This window comes from Pongo abelii, chromosome 16 (assembly GCF_028885655.2).
Source record: "Pongo abelii isolate AG06213 chromosome 16, NHGRI_mPonAbe1-v2.0_pri, whole genome shotgun sequence".
Lineage (NCBI taxonomy): Eukaryota > Metazoa > Chordata > Mammalia > Primates > Hominidae > Pongo > Pongo abelii.
The window spans coordinates 84,494,281-84,515,925 of NC_072001.2; the positions used below are offsets into that span (position 1 = coordinate 84,494,281).

The 21,645-nt window shown below is 38.3% G+C and overlaps 1 protein-coding gene and 1 pseudogene across 1 annotated transcript in view; one reads left to right on the top strand and one right to left on the bottom strand.

The window, feature by feature from the left end:
- Positions 1 to 16,870, bottom strand: LOC100441974 (acidic leucine-rich nuclear phosphoprotein 32 family member B-like; annotated as a pseudogene).
- CFAP161 (cilia and flagella associated protein 161) overlaps positions 16,668 to 21,645 on the top strand; it is a 14,940-nt gene continuing 9,962 nt past the window's right edge. The window contains exons 1-4 of the mRNA XM_002825749.4: positions 16,668 to 17,002; positions 17,869 to 17,958; positions 19,107 to 19,339; positions 20,642 to 20,726. Of these exons, the coding sequence (XP_002825795.2) occupies positions 16,934 to 17,002; positions 17,869 to 17,958; positions 19,107 to 19,339; positions 20,642 to 20,726 (477 nt within the window). The 5' untranslated portion in view covers positions 16,668 to 16,933. The remainder of the gene's footprint in view (positions 17,003 to 17,868; positions 17,959 to 19,106; positions 19,340 to 20,641; positions 20,727 to 21,645) is intronic.

The following is a 21,645-nucleotide window of genomic DNA, read 5'->3' on the forward strand; positions in this document are numbered from 1 at the left end:
TTAACCATCTTCTTCATCATCTGTTTCTCTCTTCCTGTTTTCACCTTTTCCGCTTTCTTCCTCCTCTTCATCCTCGTCTTCATCCTCATCCATCTTCATCTTCATCAAGTCCAAATTCTTCTTCCTCCTTACTGACTTCATCTTTGTCATCATCCCCTTCTACATCTTCGTCTTCATCCAACTACTCTTCTTCACCATCCTCATTCTCCTCGTCTTTCTCACCTTCTCCTTTTTCATCCTCCTCCTCTTTATCCACACCATCCACCTGGGCATCTGAGTCAGGGGCTTCCTCGTCCTCTGGGTCATAGGTATCCAAGTAGGTCAGCTGGGGCAGGAGCTTGAAGACACTCTCTTGGTAGTCATTCAGGTTAATAACCTCACAGTTAAAGAGGTCCAGGCTTTTTAGACATTCTAACTTTTTCAAAGGTTCCAAGGTGCTGATATCTTTCAGTTTTTTTCTGCTTAAGTTTAAACGTGTGAGATTTGGAAGTTTTTCTGCAAACATATTCAGACCTCCAAAGATTCTATTTTCACTGAGTACAAACTTTTTCAATTTAGGCAGCTTGGGGAGATTTGAAATTGAAATCAAACCTACATTTATTAAACGGAGGAACTCTAAGTTCACAAATTCAGCTGTTAAGCTCTCAATTTTCCAGTCATTTGATTTGCAGTTGTCCAAGACATGTTCTCGAACCCTCTTTAAACACTCTTACATCTCACTTGAAAAACGTCGAGCACACCAGGTAAACCTGATGGACGAATTCCCACAAGTTCGCGGCTTGTTAACCACAGCCACCTGAGGGCAGGAAACCCGGCTGCTTGCGGGACCCGAGTGGGGTGGGAGGCCACGCGGGGCCGCCCTCAGCGGGAAAGCCACTCACCCACTGGGGCGTCCGCCCGCAGCGCCACCTGGCCCCGCGCCAGTCCGCGGGGGGCTCGCCGTGGCGGGCAGTCGCGCTAAACCCGGGAGACCAAACGGATGATTCCTCCAGGCCGGACCAGCGCACACGCAGCCGCGCCGCACGAGGGCCGCACCGGGCTGTACTCTAGCGAGGCCAGAGGCTGCACGACCCGCCAGCGGAGCCTAGCTGAGGCCCGCCCCAAACCACCCAAGAGAGAATGTATTTTTATTGAACTTATATAAATAAAAATACTCGTGAATAGCTTCTGAATTTTGGAAGAATCAGGTAGGGAGAAGAAGCAATTGCTTCTATTTTTGTATACGTTACCAAATTATTATAAACTATAGATAGCTTATGAGATAAAATTTCCTGAAATCTGGAAAACATTTAAGTAAAGAACCAATAAGGTTTTAAATAAGAGTCGTCAGAACATTACTTTTATCAATTGCTTAGTTTCATGTATTTGTTTTGCTTGATGTTAATTAGCAGTTTTATGAACCCATTGGTTTTTTAATTAGGGCTCTGGAAATTTTTATGGAGTCCATTGATCGTAAAGTTACCAGATATCTGTTAGAGTGTTTTCCATGAAAAGCAATTTTAGACTATAGCTGATTGCAAATACTTTTAAAGAAGCATTCAAAACATAATTATAGATGACAAAAACTTAGAATAGCCATGATTAAAATCTGATGAAAGTTCTCAGTTGGCAAAGAAATTGATTGATTTCTACTACATGCAGTATTTTAAGATAACAACCAGAATCATGACTGACAGTGTCACATCAGAACTTTTATAAATTTTTATAATCTTTTATAAATTTTATATTATCATTAGAATACTCATATTAATAAGATAGCCAGACAAATACAGCTTTAGAAAACCTTCAACATAGCAATAAAATTATGACTTTTAATAAATTAACAGATTTTAATAATGTTATATAATTTTTGAAACTTTATATTAATAGCATACCCGTAATTGTAACTGAAAGAAGATCCAGCACCACTTACCATTTGGCAATGCCTCCCATACAATTTACCTAAGTCTAATCATTCAGTATCTCTACAAGATGAGAGAGACATTTTTTGGGGCTCTCTGGAGGCCCACCCAGAAAATCTCAGTTAATTTTAGGTCAAAAAGAGATAATTTAGAATATTGATTCTGGGGAAACCTGCCAAAGATATTAAAAGGTTCAAAACAATTGATCAAAACAGAATCACAGGCCCCAGCCCCCATGGTGGTTCATGCTTGTAATCCCAACATTTTGGGTGGTCAGTGCAGAGGCCAGAAGTTCAACACCAGCCTGGGCAACATAGCAAGATCTTGTCTTTATAAAAAATTTAAAAAAATAAAAATAATTTTAAAAAACAGAATCACCAGTCACTATAAAATAAGTTATTATCCAGAGTGATAAAAGGCTCAAAAGCAGTACAGAAAGTTGCATGGATATTAAAACCTTAACCTCTTTAAAGCCCAGTTTTCCTAAATAATAAAAAACTTAATAAAGACAATGCAGGTATTATCTTCATAAAATGTAAAAAATATATATTTTTAAGGCCAATTACCAAAAAGGTAAAGAAAAATCTCCTGTAGTGTGATTGCTCTTCCTTAGGTGAAGCCCATTTAGATAACCTGGAACTCAAATTAATCAGACACATGAAGGGTATATCCTGGATTATGACTGTATGCTATGTTATAGAGGAATGTAAACAAGAAAACTAGTACCTTGACCAGGAGAATGCATGGCTCTTAGTAATAGCATGACAAGTTTCCTGGTTACATGGAACAATTCAGACACATCAAGAAAAGCCAAGAGTACAGAATCAAATTATATTGGAGGAAAATATTGCTTTTCTAGACCTCCAAAAGAAAATGTCAGCATCAGGTTGTAACAACAGAGTTAAAACTGAAAAAAATGTTACAGCAGTTGGCCAGGCCCAGTGGTTCCCACCTGTAATCCCAGTATTCTGGAACACTGAGGTTGGAGGATCACTTGAGGCCAGGAGTTCAAGACCAGCTCTGGCAACATAGTGAGACCTCGTCTCCACACACACACACACACAAGTTACAGTAGTTGACAAAAAGGTTGAAGGAGAGAGTTATCACCAGAGCCAAGCAAAAAGATACACCCTTTCACAGGAAGAAAGAGCAGAAGACAGTAATGAATGTCCTACAAATCATACGTGGTGAGGTACAGCAAAAGTTGAACTTATATAAGTCTGAGAAGTTTCAAAAAGGAAAATTTTACCTCAAAAAATGAAGTTACCATTCTGAATGAAAAACACAGCATTTTCCAACCTAAAACTAGATAAACTAATTAGATATCTGGATGAAATAGAAACTGTCTGTAGTTTAGAAGATGGCTATTAAAGAAACAGGTTTCAGAATTAAAAATCGAAACCTCTTGCAGTTCTACTAAGAGTAAATCAATACTTTAAGAAAATCTTGTTTTTACATGGAGAACCACATTTTAACATTTTAGATTAATGCATTTTTAAGGTCCAAGTTCAATCTTTAGAAAAACTTTTAAATAATTTCCTTCTAATTATAGCCAATTTGATCACACAAACAATTCCTTCTATAAATTATTTTTGATGAACTTACTGCAACCTACTCAGACCACTGATGACATACTTGGGCTTTCTGCATTTTCCTATACTTCCTCTATCTTAAATAACCAATTATTTTACTTTCGGACAAAATTTACCATGCAAGATTCTTTCTTATTCAAAATTATTCTCTTTTTCATGTTTTTTACCAAAAACATATTTTCATATTTATAACTTTTCTTTACATTTCTATCTCCTACTTGCTGGTTCCATTTTATTTTATTTCTATTTCCTTCCTAAATCTGTATTTTAAAACAACCTTCAAATAACCTCTGAATTAGACAAAATTACTCTTTCTTTCTCAACAAAGAGCATATTTGTGTACTTTTCTTATAATTTTTTTCATCAAAAACATATCTGACTTTTTTGGTATATTTTAAATACAAAGTTATATATATATTAATTAGAATGTTTAACTCTTAGCAACCTTAAATTTTTAGCAAAAACCTGGGAAGCAAGAAATCTTGACTTGTCTGTTACATATCAGCATTTTAGAGATCAGAACTATTTTATAAGTTTTAGAAATATGTTTCCCCATAACATATTTTTTTTAACTTTTAAGTTCAGGGGTACACATGCAGGATGTGCAGATTTGTTACATAGGTAAACATGTGTCATGGGGGTTTGTTGTATAGACTGTTTCATCACCCAGGTATTAAGCCTAGTATTCATTAGTTATTTTTCCTGATTCTCTCCCTCCTCCCACCTTCCACCTTCTGAAAGGCCCCAGTGTGCGTTGTTCCCTTCTATGTGTCCATGTGTTCTCATCATTTAGCTCCCGCTTATAAGTGAGAACATGTGGTATTTGGTTTTCTGTTCCTGCATTAGTTTGCTAAGGATAATGGCCTCCAGCTCCACCCATGTCCCTGCAGAGGACGTGATCTGATTCTTTTTATGGCTGCGTAGTATTCCACTGTGTGTATGTACCACCTTTTCTTTATCCAGTCTATCACTGATGGGCACTTAAGTAGATTCCATGTCTTTGCTATTGTGAATAGTGCTGTAATGAACATACACGTGCATGTGTCTTTATAATAGAATGATTTCTATTCGTTTGAGTGTACCCAGTAATGGGATTGTTGGGTCAAATGGTATTTCTATCTTTAGGTCTTTGAGGAATGGCCACACTGCCTTCCACAATGGTCGAACTAGTTTGCAATCCCACCAACAGTATAAAAGCATTCCTTTTTCTCTACAACCTCACCAGCATCTGCTATTTTTTGACTTTTTAATAATAGCCATTCTGACTGGTATGCGATGGTATCTCATTGTGGTGTTGATTTGCATTTCTCTAATGATCAGTGATATTGATTTTTTTCTTTCTTTCTTTCTTTTTTTTTTTTTTCAAGATGGAATTTCACTCTTGTTGCCCAGGCTGGAGTGCAGTGGTATGATCTCGGCTTACGACAACCTCTGCCTGCCGGGTTCAAGCAATTCATCTGCCTTAGCCTCCCTTGTAGCTGGGATTAGAGGCACGCACCACCATACCCAGCTATTTTTTGTATTTTTAATAGAGACAGGGTTTCACTATGTTGGCTAGGCTGGTCTCGAACTCCTGACCTCAAGGGATCTGCCTGCCTCACCCTCCCAAAGTGCTGGGATTACAGGTGTGAGCCACCGTGCCTGGCCAATGTTGATGTTTTTTCATATGATTGTTGGCCTGATGTATATCTTCTTTTGATAAGTGTCTGCTCATGTCTTTTGCCCACTTTTTAATGGTTTTTTTTTTTCTTGTAAGTTCTCAATTAAGTTCCTTATAGATGCTGGATATTAGACCTCTTGGATTCATAGTTTGCAAAATTTTTTCCCCATTCCATAGGTTGTCTGTTTACTCTGTTGATAGTTTCTTTTGCTGTGAAGAGCTTTTTAGTTTAATTAGATCCCACTTGTCAATTTTTACTTTTGTTGCAATTGCTTTTGGCATCTTCATCCTGAAATCTTTGCCCATGCCAATGTCCTGAATGGTATTACCTCATTTTTCTTCTAGGATATTTATAGTTTTGGGTTTTACATTTAAGTCTTTAATCCATCTTGAGTTAATTTTTGTACATGGTGTGAGGAAGGGGTCTATTTTCAATCTTTCGCATATGGCTAGCCAGTTAGTTATCCCAGTATCATTTATTAAATGGGCAACCCCCATTGCTTGTTTTTGTCAGGTTTGTTGAAGATCAGATAGTTGTAGGTGTGTGGTCTTATTTCTGGGTTCTCTCTTCTGTTCCATTGGTCCATGTGTCTGTTTTTGTACCAGTATCATGCGGTTTTGGTCACTGTAGCCTTGTAGAATAGTTTGAAGTTGGGTAGTATGATGCCTCCATCTTTGTTCTTTGTGCCTAGGGTTGCCTTGGCTATTCGGGCTCTTTTTTGGTTTCATATGAATTTTAAAATAGTTTTTTTCTAGTTCTATGAAGAATGTCAATGGTAGTTTAATGAGAAAAACATTGACAAACTGCTTTAGGCAGTATGGCCATTTTGATGACATTGATTCTTCTTACCCATGAGCACAGAATGCTTTTCCATTTGTTGTGTCATCTCTGATTTTTTTTGAGCAGTGGTTTGTAGTTCTCCTTGTCGAGATCCTTCACTTCTCTCATTAGCTGTATTCCTAAGTATTTTATTCTTTTTGTGGCAATTGTGAATGAGATTGTCTTCTTGATTTGGCTCTCAGGTTGACTGTTGTTGGTATATAGGAATGCTAGCAATTTTTGCACATTGATTTTGTATCCTGAGACTTTGCTGAAGTTGATTATAAGCTTAAGAGGGTTTTGGGCTGAGACGATGGGGTTTTCTAGATGTAGGATCATGTCATCTACAAACAGGGGTAGTTTGACTTTCTTTCTTCCTATTTGAATGCTTTTTATTTCTTTCTCTTGCCTGATTGCTGTGGCCAGAACTTCCAATACTACATTGAATAGCAGTGGTGAGAGAGGACATCCTTGTCTTGTGCCAGTTTTCAAGAGGAAGGCTTCCAGTATTCCCCATTCAGTATGATATTGGCTGTGGGTTTGTCATATATGGCTCTTATTATTTTGAGGTATGTTCCTTCAGTACCAGGGGTATTGAATTTTATTGAAAGCTTTTTCTGCATCTATTGAGATAATCATGTGGTTTTTGTCTTTAGTTCTGTTTATGTGATGAATCACACTTATTGATTTGCATATGTTGAACCAACATTACATCCTGGGGATGAAGCCTACTTGATCATGGTAGATAAGCCTTTTGATGTGCTGCTGGATTCAGTTTGTCAGTATTTTGTTGAGGATTTTTGCATCGATGTTCACCAAGGATACTGGCATGAAGTTTTCTTTTTTTGTTTTATTTCTGCCGGGTTTTGGTATCAGGGTGATGCTGGCCTCATAGAATGAGTTAGGGAGGAGTCCCTCCTTTCTAATTTTTTGGAATAGTTTCCGTATAAATGGTACCACCTCTTCTTTGTACCTCTGGTAGAATTCAAATGTGAATCCATCTGCTCCTGGGCTTTTTTTGTTTCAAAAGCTAATTACTGCCTCAATTTTGGAACTCATTATTGGTCTATTCAGAGATTCAATTTCTTCCTGGTTGAGTCTTGGGAGGGTGTATGTGTCCAAGAATTTATCCATTTCTTCCAGATTTTCTAGTTTATGTGCACAGAGCTATTTATAATATTCTCTGATGCTTGTTTATATTTCTGTGGGGTCAGTGGTAATATTCCCCTTATCATTTCTGATTGTGCATAACATAATTTTTAATGTATATTAATAGACTCATATACTTTAGTCTTTCTATAAAACTTAAGAAGCCAAGAACAAGCTTATATTTGTGTTTGGCAATTTGTTTCAGTTAAAAATTTTTTTTTATTTGGAAATGACCCAGGCATAGATACCAGAGTATCTATTATTTAATTTAACATAACATAACTTTAAGATTTCCAATTACAGAAAAATTTATTTAAAAGTGAAAAAGAAAAAACCATAAAAAGTTCATTTATAAGCATTTATTTGATTTACATTTACTTGATTTTTTTAAAAACAGTTTACCTAGACTACTTATGAGAATTGAAAAGTAGACAAAGCCCATCACCATTTCAAGTTATTTCCCTATTAATCATTTTAATAGCCTGTATTAGGTATTTAAGTACAAACCTTAAAGTTAAATATATGAATATGTTGCTGGTAAATATTCAGCAAAATGTATCAGAAGATACATCTGTTTTCATTAAACTGACAATATTAAAGTCTTATTTGTCAGGAAATTATCCAAACAGATAATTCTGTTTTAGTCTGGATTTATAGTTTTGTAACCTTTGTGTCAAACCCCGATTCCTTAAAACATCTAGCAAAGACAATATAAAACTGACCAGTAAACTTAAGCAAAAATGCATACTGACAATTTTGAAGACATTTTTATTTTATCAGTAATTTAAAAACCAGTTTATTTACTAAAGATTTACTTTCGTCATGTGAACTAAAAGGTATCTGAGTTAATGGCTATATACATATTATATTTTATATGAGTACTCATTTATCGTTAGAGGATTTCTGACCGACATCAGATTTTACTATGTAAACACAGCATACAACATGATAAATGTACATATCCATAACACATCTAAACACATATACACACTCAAATAAAAATCTTATAGCTTTCATTTTAGTATTATAGTCATGAGACAGTATTACAACTCATTGTTTTTTTGTTTGTTTGTTTTTGTTTTTGTTTTTTTTTTGAGATGGAGTCTCACTCTGTTGCCCAGGCTGGAGTGCAGTGGCACAATCTCAGCTCACTGCAACCTCTGTCTCCTGGGTTCAAGTGATTCTCCTGCCTCAGCCTCCGGAGTAGCTGGGATTACAGATGCGCATCACCATGCCCAGCTAAGTTTTGTATTTTTAGTAGAGCTGGGGTTTCACCATGTTGGCAGGCTGGTCTCAAACTCCTGACCTCAGGTGATCCACCCAGCTCAGCCTCCCAAAGTCCTGGGATTACAGACGTGAGCCACCATGCCTGGCCAACTCACTGGTGTATAAAAGAAAGTGAGATCCAAATTATATTTCTAACAAAATTGAGATTTGTTCACATTGCTAAACTTTATTTGCCCTGATAGGTAATTGAATGAAGGCTGAAGATCAAAATTTTGGGTAAATCAGTTTCCATGTCAGTTTGATTTTGAAAAACTTCCTTCATCTTATTTTTTTTAGCTTCAAGTGAGTTCAAGGTTAAAATTTCAATATTTACATTTTATCTAGGATTGGCTGAATTGTATAAGAAAAATGAAATCTCCAGGTAGCCTTGAACAAGTAACAAATCTATTTGCTGATCTGGTTTACTTCATTAACAAATGTGGGCAGAGAAGAATTTAAGCAGTTTATTTTTCTCTTTTTCTCATCTTTTTCCTTTTGGCCTCAGTGTAGCCAAAAAGTAAAATTTTTATGCTGGACAGAGATACCTTACATTATTGCTCTGAGCTCAAGATTTTGACCTGTTTGATCTGAGAGCCTAATTTTTAGAAATATTTATCTATTTCTTTTCACTTTAGATTATTAATTTGTCAGTTAAGTATTTTATCATTGCACACAATTGTTAGGCAAACCTATTTTATATTTCTAAAAGATATCAGGGTTGTTGGTTACCACGGAACTATTGGAATTTGCAAAACCGTTGATTTGAAAGTTCTTAAAGACTTTTAAAAATCTTTGCTTGAATGCCGTAAGTGGTGAGTTTTATCTTAACACCAGTGGAAAAGTCAGCAAATTCAAAGTAGGTAGAAAAAAAATAGAGATAGAGAACATGTAAGACTCTCCATTTTAACTCTATAGTTGCAGGTTTTTTGAATAAAGACCGTTTGAACTCTGAATTTTCCTTGATGGAATTTGCCTATCAGTTTGAAAATGTACACAAGAACAGGCCATAATATGTAGCTGGCTGGAGTCCCAGAAAACCTGGCATGTCTTAATGTTTGTGAATCCCATTCTGTTTCTTATTAATCTCTCAAGAGCAAGGAAAATCCAAAAATCATGTCTGAGAACATCAGGAATTTAGACCAGTGTTTTAGATGATGGTGATTGCCCTGTGGCTTTTAATTAGCCATCCTGCACCCACCATCCAGAGTGTTTATTTTTGCTCTCAGAAGATTTTCAGAAACAAGTAAGGGAAACAGTCAAACAAAAGCAAAAAAACCCAGATAAGAATGCTCACAAACACTTTAACCTAGGCGTGCAGATCACACAAAATATTAAACTAGGTATTCAAGCTAGACCAAAAGTAAATTTACCAGAAGATATGCCTCAGAGACAGAATGTAAATTCTGTGGAAACCAAGAGTACTCAATCTGGAAAAAAACATTTGTCTTTATACCAGAAAGGACATATCAGAAAAGACAAAAAGTCTTTTTTTCATCCCAAGAATGATGTATTTTTTTGTTGTTGTTAAGGCAGGCTTATCTAAACCAGATCCCAAATAGTATTTAAAAAACCTGTACCAAAAGAAGAGGGGCTCAACCTGAGAGAAAACTCACCAGGGCAGAAAAGATGAGCCATGGAAGCAGAGCTCAAAGGACTGAAGTGAGTACCACACACTGGTTCCAAGAATCACTGATTCTTCCCAAGACTGATCTTTTTCAGATCCCACTTTTGACACCATATGTGTCACCCTAAATAATAAATAGAGAGAGGCTCTCTAAAAGAAAAGATACTTATTTGGGGACAGAGCATTGCAATGGGACTATGCATGCCATAGTAAACTATGTGTGTATCTAGGGAGGTAAAGAAAGATAAAGGTTTTTAAAGGAAAAGATTAGGACTATATAGTTGTTTTTAAATAATTTTCCTTGGTTACAAAGATCAATAACAAAGTGACACCAATCCAGGGTTGGATAGGCAAGCGTTGGGTAGATGGCCTTGTAGAAGTATTTTTTGTATAAGGTGGTAATGACCTTTGTGTAAGGCTGTGGTTTTTGTAGAATCTTTTCGTTATCAGGCATATAAGTGTGAGAACCCTCTCTTTATGGCCATTCCCAGCTCTATTTGTCAGAATTATCTTAACATTAGTGACTCTGTTTTAATTCTGACAATTTTCATACATGAAAAATTTCTCGGCCGGGCACGGTGGCTCACGACTGTAATCCCAGCACTTTGGGAGGCCGAGGCGGACGGATCACAAGGTCAGGAGATCGAGACCATCCTGGCTAACATGGTGAAACCCCGTCTCTACTAAAAATACAAAAAAATTAGCTGGGCGTGGTGGCGGGCACCTGTAGTCCCAGCTACTTGGGAGGCTGAGGCAGGAGAATGGCGTGAACCCGGAAGGCGGAGCTTGCAGTGAGCCGAGATCGCACCACTGCACTCCAGGCTGGGTGACAGAGTGAGACTCCGTCTCAAAAAAAAAAAATAAATTTCTCTGTAGCATGTGATGATGTTTGATAGCATTTCACCCATAGTAGAACTTCTTCTGAAATTGGAGTCAATCGTCTCAAACCCTGCTGCTGCCTTATCAAATAAGTTTATGTAATAGTCTAAATCCTTTGTTGTCATTTCAGCAATGTTCATAGTATCTTCACCAGGAGTAGATTCCACCTCCAGGAACCACTTTACTTGTTCATCCATAAGTAGCAACTCCTCCTCAAGACTGCAGCAACACTGTCACATCTTCAGGCTCCATTTTTAATTCTAGTTTTCTTGTTATATCCGTGACATCTGCAATTACCTCCTCCATTAAAATATTGAACTCCTCAAAGTCATCCATGAGGATTGAAGTCAATTTCTTCCAAACTCTCATTAATGTTGATATTTTGACCTCCTCCCATGAATCACAAATGTTCTTAATGGCATCTAGAATGGCAAATCCTTTCCAGAAAGTTTTCCATTTACTTCACCCAGATTCATCAGAGAAATCACTATCTTTGGCAGCTATGGCCTTAAAAATGTATTTCTTGGCTGGGTGTGGTGGCTTATGCCTATAATCCCAGCACTTTGGCAGGAGAATCGCTTGAAGCCGGGAGGCAGAGGTGAGCCAAGATCATGCCACTGCACTCCAGCCTGGACAACAGAGCAGGACTCTGTCTCAAGAAAAAAAAAAAAAAAAAGCATTTCTTAAATAATAAGACTTGAAAGTTGAAATTACTTCTTGATCCATGGGCTGGAGAATGGATATTATGTTAGCAATCATTAAAACAATATTAATCTCCTTGTACATCTCCATCAGAGCTCTTGGGTGACTAGGTGCATTTTCAATAAACAGTAATATTTTGAAAGAAATCTTTTTTTTTTTTTTTTCTAAGCAGTAGGTCTCAACAGTGGGCTTAAAATAGTCAGTGAACAAAGCTGCAAACAGATGTGCTGTCATCCAGGCTTTCTTCTTCCGGTTATGGAGCACAGGAAAAGTAGATTTAGCATAATTCTTAAGGGACCTAGTGTATTATTCTGTTTTCGTGCTGCTGATAAAGACATACCTGAGACTGGGTGATTTATAAAGAAAAAGAGGTTAATGGACTCACAGTTCCACATAGCTGGGGAGGCCTCACAATCATGGTGGAAGGTGAAAGGCACATCTCACATGGTGGCAGACGAGAGAAAAGAGCTAAATTAAAGGGGAAACCTCTTAAAAAACCATCAGATCTCGTGAGACTTATTCACTACCACGAGAACAGTATGGGGAAAACCACCCCCATGATTCAAATATCTGCCACTGGGTCCCTCCCACAACATGTGGGAATTATGGGAGCTACAATTTGAGATGAGATTTGGGTGGGGACACAGCCAAACCATATCACCTAGGATTTTTAGAATAGTAAATGAGCATGTGGTGCGTTACCCACTAACAAGATAATCATCCTGTTCTCTGAAGCTTTGAAGGCAAGCATTGACTTTTTTCTCCATGAAAGTCCTAGATGAAATCTTCTAATGTAAGTCTTTTTTGCCTACATTGAAAATCAGACATTAACTTTTTTCTCTGTGAAATTCCTAGATGACATCTTCTAATGTAAGGCTTTTTTTGCCTACATTGAAAATCAGGCATTAACTTTTTTCTCTCTGAAAGTCCTAGATGACATCTTCTAATGTAAGGCTTTTTTTTTTTGCCTATATTGAAAATCTGTTGTTTAGTGCAGCCACCTTCATCAATGATCTTAGCCAGATCCTCTGGATAACTTGCTGCAGCCTTTACATCAGCACTTGCTGCTTCACTTTGCAGTTTTATGTTATACAGATGGCTTTTTCCTTAAACCTTCTTTCCTTGAACCAACCTTGGCTAGCTTCAAACTTTTCTTCTATAGTTTCTTCACTTCTCTCAGTCTTTACAGACTTGAAAAGAATTAGAGCTTTGTTCTGGATTAGGCTTTGGCTCAAGGGAATGTGGTGGCTCGTCTGACCTTTTATCTAGACCACTAAAACTTTTTTCATATCAGCAACAGGCTGTTTTACTTTCTTATCATTTGTGTTTTCATTGGAGTAGCACTTTTAATTTCCTTAAAGAACTTCTCCTTTGCATTCACAACTTAGCTAACTGCTTTATGCAAGAGGCCTAGCTTTCAGCCTGTCTTGGCTTTTGACATGTTTTCCTCACTCAGTTTAATCATATCTAGCTTTTTATTTAAGAGACAGACTTGGCTCACGCCTGTAATCCCAGCACTTTGGGAGGCCGAGGCAGGTGGATCACAAGGTCAGGAGAGCAAGACCATCCTGGCTAACATGGTGAAACTCCCTCTCTACTAAAAATACAAAAAATTAGCTGGGTGTGGTGGCATGCGCCTGTAGTCTCAGCTACTTGGGAGGCTGAGGCAGGAGAATCGCTTGAACCTGGGAGGTGGAGGTTGCAGTGAGCCAAGATCATGCCACTGCACTCCAGCCTGGGCAACAGAGCGAGACTCTATCTCAAAAAAAAACAAAAACAAAAACAAAAAAGAGACAGACATTTGGCTCTTCCTTTCACTCGAACACTTGAACACTTAGTGGCCATTTTAGGGTTATTAATTGTCCTAATTTATATATTGTTGTGTCTCAGGGACTGGGAAGGCCTGAGGAGAGGGAGAGAGATGGGGACATGGCTGGTAGGTGGAGCAGTCAGAACACGTAACATTTATTGATTAGATTTGCTATCTTATATGGCCATGGTTCATGGTGCCCCAAACAACTACAATGGCAACATCAAAAATCACTGATCCCAGATCACCATAATAGATATAATAATAAGAAAGTTTGAAATATCTTGAGCATTACCAAAATGTGACACGGAGACATGAAGTAAGCACATGCTGTTGGAAAAATGGCTCCAACAGACTTGCTTGCTGCAGTCTTGCCAAAAACCTTCAATTTGTAAAAAAAAAATCGATATCTGCAAAGTGCAATAAAGTGAATTGCAATAAAATGATGTATTCCTGTATCTAAAATGTCTAGTTTTCAACAAAAAATCATGAGACCTGCAAAGAAACAGAAAACTGTGACCCACAGACAAAGAAGATAAAAAACAAACAAAAAAGTCAACAGAAACTGCCTTTGACAGAGCCCAGATGTTGGACTTAGCAGACAAATACTTCAAAGCAGCCATTATAAATATGTTAAACTAAGGGATACCATGATTAAAGAATTAAAGGAAGGTATGATGATAGTGTTTCATTATGAAATATAAAATGTCAATAGAGAGAAATTATAAAATATAACCAAATGTAAATTCTGTAGTTGAAAAGTACCATAACCAAAATAAAAAACTCACTAGCGGAATACAGCAGTAAGTTTGAGTCGGCAAAACAAAAATTTGCAAACTTGAAGATAAATCAATAGAAATTATGCAATCTGAAGAACAGAGAGAAAAAAATGAAGAAAAACAAATAGCATCTTGGAGGAATGTAGGATATCAGTAAGTGCATCAATATACACGTGATGGGAGTTTCATAAAGACAGAAGAGAGACAAAAGATCAGAAAAAATATTCCAAACAATAAGGCCTGAAAATTCCCCAAATTTGATGAAAAGAGCATTAATTTACATATTCAGGCAGCTCAAGCAAGATAAAAGAAAAGAGAGCAATATCCAAATATATCTAGTTAAAATGTTAAAAGACAAAGACAAAAAAAAATCTTGGAAGAGCAAGAGTAAGTGTAAGGGAAGCAAAATAAGATTAATAGCTGATTTCTCATCAGAAATAATGGAGGCCATGGCTGGGCACGGTGGCTCATGCCCTTAATCCCAGCACTTTGGAAGGCTGAGGAGGGCCGATCGCTTGAGGTCAGGAATTCAAGACCAGCCTGGCCAACCTGGTAAAACCCCATCTCTACTAAAAATACAAAAATTACCCGGGCATGGTGGCACATGCCTTTAGTCCCAGGTACTCAGGAGGCTGAGGCATGAGAATTGCTTGAACCCGGGAGGCAGAGGTTGCAGTGAGCCAAGATTGTGCCGCTGTACTCCAGCCGAGTTGATAGAGTGAGACTCTGTCTTGGAAGAAAAAGAAATAAGGGAGTCCAGAGGTAGTAGGATGGCATATTTAAAATATTGAAAGAAAGAAAAAAATACTATCAACCAAGAATCATGTATCCGGAAAAAGCATCTTACAAAAATTAAGCAAAAACCAAGAGGATGTGTTGCTAGCAGACCTGATTTATAAGAAATATGAAAGGAAGTTATTCAGGTTGAAAACAACACCAAGCAGTAATTTGTATTCATAGAAAAATATCATAGAGCACCAATAAAGATATTTCTTCTCCTGAGTGATTTAAAGCAATTGTATAAAACACTATGTATAATTGTATTGTTGGGTCTATTATATATAGAAATGTAATATTCTTGTCAAAAATAGCACTAAGGAAGTAGGTGGGAGCAAAGCTGTATCAGTGTAAGGACTTACTGAATGACCCAATCATTAGAACCTTGTTAAAAATGTAGAGACTAGAGCTGCTTTGTTTTATTCTTGATTTTATGAGGAATATGAAAAAAAAGGAAAAACAAACAAACATGACTTTGGAGTCAGAAAGTTTGGATTGAGTCCTTTCTTTGAGCAACTTTTAGCAGTTTGAATTTAGACTGCTAGCTTCTTTGAGTCTCAGTTTCTGAATTTATCAAATGCAGTTAGTGGTATACTATCTGATCTAACTGCTTTGTCCTATGTGTCCGTCACAAGTATCCTCGAATGTGGTGATATATTGACAGAGCTGGTGGATTCATCAGTATGTGGGAATGTTCCTATTTTTATTCTACACTTCAGCCTGCCAGTTCAAATCCTTCCCAGTTCAGCTCCAAAGCAGCCCCTCTCCCACCACTCAAAGGCCATCCAATTCCCATTCTCACAGTTCCTCAAGGCAGAAAGGATCCTTCAACTCCATGGCCCTTCATCAGCATATATATATATTTTATTATTTTTTTTAATTGGAGATGGGGTCTCACTATGTTGCCCAGGCTGGTCTAGAACTCCTGGGCTCAAGTGATCCTCCTGCCTCGGCTTCCCAAAGTGCTGGATTATAGGCTTGAGCCACCACGCCAGCCCATCAGCACATCTTTAATTGCATTTTTCCACAGTCTTCCTTAAGTAATTAGTTTTCATGAACTATCTTTTCTTTTAGACTGGGTTTGCTGAAGGGAGCGAAGGCTCCTGTCTTCCATTTCAGTCATGTCTTACTAGACACTAAATACAGGTAAATTACTGAATGCATTCAATCAGCATCAAGCCTCCGGTAGTCCTACAGTAACTGGTATCCCTCCCCTCCCCAGAAAATAATATTTTGTTTTATTAATGCTGGCTACAGCAGAGTCTGGTTTTCTTAACAGTTCTGCAAATCACAGGTTCGTCCTTTAACTTTGAGACCCAGGGAGGGAGGGAGCAAGGGAGGGAGGGAGGGAGGGAGGGAGGATGCTGTCAAGTCCGCAAAAATATGGACAACCTCAGAAACCTATAAACAGAAATATACTAACATGGTATATTTCTTACTTTTAAGGCCCTGAAATTATTAATTCTCCTTTCTTCTTTCTATGCGATTTTGGTTTCCAAATGTCTACATTGAGCAGGTATTGTTTTATGATTAGGGCGAAATTGCTGCTGCTGCTGCTGCTGCTGCTGCTGATTACAAAAAATAGGCTGCAAGCAAGCCGTGCTTCCATTTAAAAGCTCCTCTTTGTTGCCTCGACAAGCAAGGGGTACTCGATAGCACTTTTCGGTTAGATTGTAATAGAAAGAAAGCTTTAAATTTCTCTCTCGGAAGCACTTTGTCAGCCAGGGTTTTCCCTCTCGCCCGCCCTGCAGTTAAGGAAATCTAAGAGGTGGAAGTGGGGCAGGCTGGGGGGCCACAGACAGCCGCTGACCCAGACGCCCCATCTGCCGCCCCAGGGCGAGGCTGCGCGCTGTCACTTATTGGCCAGCAGGGTCCCAGACCTTGACCAATCGCCTGGGGCCGGGTCGTCATGGCGACGTGCCACGCTAACGCGTGGTGTAGGAGGGAGGCCCACTTGCTGAACAGCAGGGAGCGATGGCGCAGAACGTGTATGGTCCGGGAGTCCGGATAGGCAACTGGAACGAGGATGTCTACCTGGAGGAGGTACGCAGGATGTGGCCAGGTGCAGACCCGCAGCTCGGGAACTCCCAGACCCTACTCTAAGTTCAATCTCCTACTTTGAGCGCCTCAAGCCTCCTCTCTCTCCCAGCATACAGCGAATACCTCTAAAATCCCCTACTTCTCTAAACTCCCAAGGAATCTCACCTGCCAAACTGCAAACCCAGGTCTCACTGACCTCTACTCTGAGCACCCTGACTTTCTTTCTCTGGGTCCCGTGGCCTCCCAAAGTCAGGCGCCTTGACTCTCAAGCCCCTTGCCTGTGTCTCCCGCTTAGTCTAGAGCCCCACTAAGTCCCCCGTATTCCTTAGAGTCTTACAGTCTCATGCTGCGGGCCAGGTGAGAACACAGGCTCTAGGTAGAAATAATATCCCTCCCCACTCCAACCCTGCCACGCTTGCCCTCTTAAATGACCCTGAGTATTCCTTTTATTGACGTTGTACTCACTGCCTCGTATTCTCCCAAGGGTGGTCTTAACAAGGCTTTGAGCCATTCGTGTACGGGTCAGATTGGGGAGGGGTGAACTTTCTAGTGTCAGTCATCATACAGTCAAGGGAAACCTCAGCAGGGGAGACATGGCCTCCAAATGTCACTCAGGATGGTATCTGGCTGGAGTAATTACTGGTGATGTTTCTTTTTCTTTGTTTTGCCTTTCTCATTTTTCTAAACATTCTATAATGTAGTAAAAATATTAAAGTAGTGCTAAAAACGTTCCATCATTCCCATTATGCTCACATCACCTTTTTTGTACTTAAATTTTGCTTTTTCAACTTGGAAGACCTTCTGACCTAAAAGTTATTGATACTAACATCTGTATTATTCAGGGCTGCTTTTGTTGATTTTCTCTTTAGGAGCTCATGAAAGACTTCTTAGAGAAGAGAGACAAGGGGAAACTTCTCATACAGAGAAGCAGAAGACTAAAACAGAGTCTCTTGAGACCGGTAACTTTTTTTTTTTAATTACACTTTAAGTTTTAGGGTACATGTGCACAACGTGCAGGTTTGTTACATATGTATACATGTGCCATGTTGGTGTGCTGCACCCATTAACTCGTCATTTAACACTAGGTATATCTCCTAATGCTATCCCTCCCCCGCTCCCCACCCCACAACAGGCCCCGGTGTGCAATGTTCCCCTTCCTGTGTCCATGTGTTCTCATTGTTCAATTCCCACCTATGAGTGAGAACATGCAGTGTCTGGTTTTCTGTCCCTGCGATAGTTTGCTCAGAATGATGGTTTCCAGCTTCATCCATGTCCCTACAAAGGACATGAACTCATCATTTTTTATGGTTATATAGTATTCCATGGTGTATATTTTCTTAATCCAGTCTGTCATTGTTGGACATTTAGGTTGGTTGCAAGTCTTTGCTATTGTGAATAGTGCTGCAGTTGGTGGGACTGTAAACTAGTTCAACCATTGTGGAAGTCAGTGTGGCGATTCCTCAGGGATCTAGAACTAGAAATACCATTTGACCCAGCCATCCCATTACTGGGCATATACCCAAAGGATTATAAAACATGCTGCTATAAAGATACATGCACACGTATGTTTATTGAAACCGGTAACTTTAAATTCAGACATTGTTTTCAAAATTCTGTTGAACTTGGTGTGAGTATATGTTAAGCAAGAAAAAAATTTCATTACTGAGTTACCATTTGGAAAATAACAGTTTTTAAAAACAAAATTTGCAATGTTTTAAATTCTTCTAAGATTTTAGAAACATAAACAAAGTCTGCCCTAAATCATGTTTACCTGCATTTTACAAATAAAGAAATAAATGAGTTAATATGTAAATAAGTAAAATGCCCCTTAGTTGGTAATCAACAAATTTTTCAATGAATGCTGAATTTCTAGAATAATGAGTAAATCCATGTGATTTTCACCAGCTTTATTTGACTTCATTTGGGATTATTGGGAGCTTTGCCTTGGCAAAGGGGAAGGGAAAGGAAGAAGGAACTAAAGGTTAGAGGGAATCCAAGTGAAATCCTGAATGAAATGTGTACTAGTCTGAGAAGGAAGAAAATTGCCTTGGCAGTGACTGTTGAGGAATTTCATGGTTTATGTAATAAACTACTGTTAAAATTGTAGATGCAACTTTCCATAACTGAAGATGGTTATATTCATTACGGTGACAAAGTGATGCTTGTGAATCCTGATGATCCTGACACAGAAGCTGATGTGTTTCTGGGTGGGGACCTGAGCCTGTGTATGACTCCAGATGAAATTCAGTCCCATCTGAAAGATGAATTAGAGGTACCCTGTGGCCTGAGCGCAGTTCAAGCCAAGATCCCAATTGGCAGAAACACTTTTATCATTTTGAGGTAAAGAGACTTTAATTTTCAGTTCATTTTCATCATAAATATGTTTCACTTGTAGCTTAAAGATTCCTGGGTATTGGAACCACTGAGTGGAGGGAAAGGTTTTGTGAACATTTTTCGTGATTTTCATCTTGCTTTGCTTACCTTGAGAATTATTGTCAAGGGAACTTTACAATCCCTTTTTACCTTGGACAGCAGGATAATTGTATTCAATTCAAAATGCTTAAATCATGAATATAGGATCCAGGGAATTAAAGCCATATTCTGCCTGGAAGTAAAGTGGGTTTTCCCTATAACATTTTGGAACACTTTGAGCTCATTTGAGTGTTTTCATTGTTCTTAATATGGCTATGTTATTTTTTTACAATAAAAACATACAGTTTAATACAACGTAGCACTAGATGGGATTTGCTCTTTTAAAATTAACTGTCCGTTAAAAATGTACTTGAAGAGATTTTGAAAATGAACAATTAAATCCTTAGAGAAGAAATAGATACATGATCACAATTGAAAACTATTACTAATTCGTATGACAGCAATGTAAGCATTGCAAGAATATATAGACCCGGGCCAGGTGCAGTGGCTCATGCCTTTAATCCCAACACTTTGGGAAGTCAAGGCAGGCAGATCACCTGAGGTCAGGAGTTCAAGACCAGCCTGGCCAACATGTCGAAACACCATTTCTACAAAAAATACAAAAAATGAGTTGGGCATGGTGGCAGGCTCCTGTAATTCTAGCTACTCATGTCACTGAAGCATGAGAATCACTTGAACCTGGGAGGTGGAGGTTGCAGCGAGCCAAGATTGCACCACTGAACTCCAGCCTGGGGGAAAAAGAGAATATATAGACAGATCTTCAAGTTCTAATTTAGATTTCCTTTGAATACATATGTTAAGACAACTAAAAATTGATCACAACCTCTGTTTCCTGAAGGATTAAGAGGGAACTGTATTAAATGTCTACAAATGTGTTACCTTGGTTCTCTCTGAAGATGTCAATGCACTTGACCAGAATTCCTTAGTATACATTAGCAAGACGTGCTTAGTTTACTCTAACCAGAGGCTCACAAAGTGGGGATGCTTTGTGTGCTAGCTATGGTGCAGGGCAGGTAGTAGGGTGCTAGCTGGATTTTAAGACCAAAAGAAAACACCTTTTATTTAATTATTTAATTCAGTTACAGTATGTGAATATAAATTATCAAAAAAACTGATTACAAACAAAATTGCATGCATAAAAAATAGAGTCATAGAATGATTCTAATACAGAGAGTTTACATTTACATTATACTTATTGTCCACTGACAGTGTATACAGAGATGCCACTGGTCAAGTCCTTAGATATGGGCAGGACTTTTGCCTGGGGATAACAGGAGGATTTGACAACAAAATGGTGAGTTATCACTTTGCATATCTACTTTGGATCAGTCATTTCTGGTGTCAGCTTGCAGCTTTTCACAGGAAGTTTTGGGCCAAGCCAGTCTTTCCTTTTAACTTCCCAAATTACAAAAACTACACCCTTGAAAGCTAAAGAGTAAGGGAGGAAAACCATTTCACAATACAGCTGGCAAAAAGCAAAAGTTTATACCACTTCCACCTGTAAATTAACTGATTGAATTCATCAATAACCATCTGATACCTGTCAAATGTTGCCAATGCTAGCAAGGCATATTATCTGACAACTTTTTTATTTAAACTTTTGATGATCAGACTTTTGCCTAGTATGGGAGTAAGGACAATATGAGATGCTTAAATTTGCATAAATCAGGGAGACTTGGGGATTAGGAAGTATAATAGAACCAGATAGATTTGGGTTTGAATTTCAGATGCGTACCTATGGGATGGGAATTTGGGTAAGTTATTTAATGCTTTTTGGGCCTGTTTCTCATCTATAAGATGGTGAGTATTAATCTACCTTACTACATGCCAGGCAGTGTTGTAACTGCTTCACATATTTCAACTCTCCTAATCCCCTAAACATGCCTTTGAGGTAGGGACTATTTTACCTTAAATTTACTGATGGAAAAACTGAGGCACTAAGAGGTTAAGTGATTTCTGACTCAAGTCACTCAGCTAGCAAGTAGCAGAGCTAGTACTATATCACATTTTTTATTGAATTAATAATTCATTTACTATATGATGTAGCGTTATTATTATTATTTTTGATACCACTAAGAAAATGCAGTGCTGCCTGCTGGGTGCAGTGGCTCATGCCTGTAATCTCAGCACTTTGGGAGACCAAGGCAAGAGGATCACTTGAGGCCAGGAGTTGTAGACCAGCCTTGGCAACATAGCGAGACCTCATCTCAACA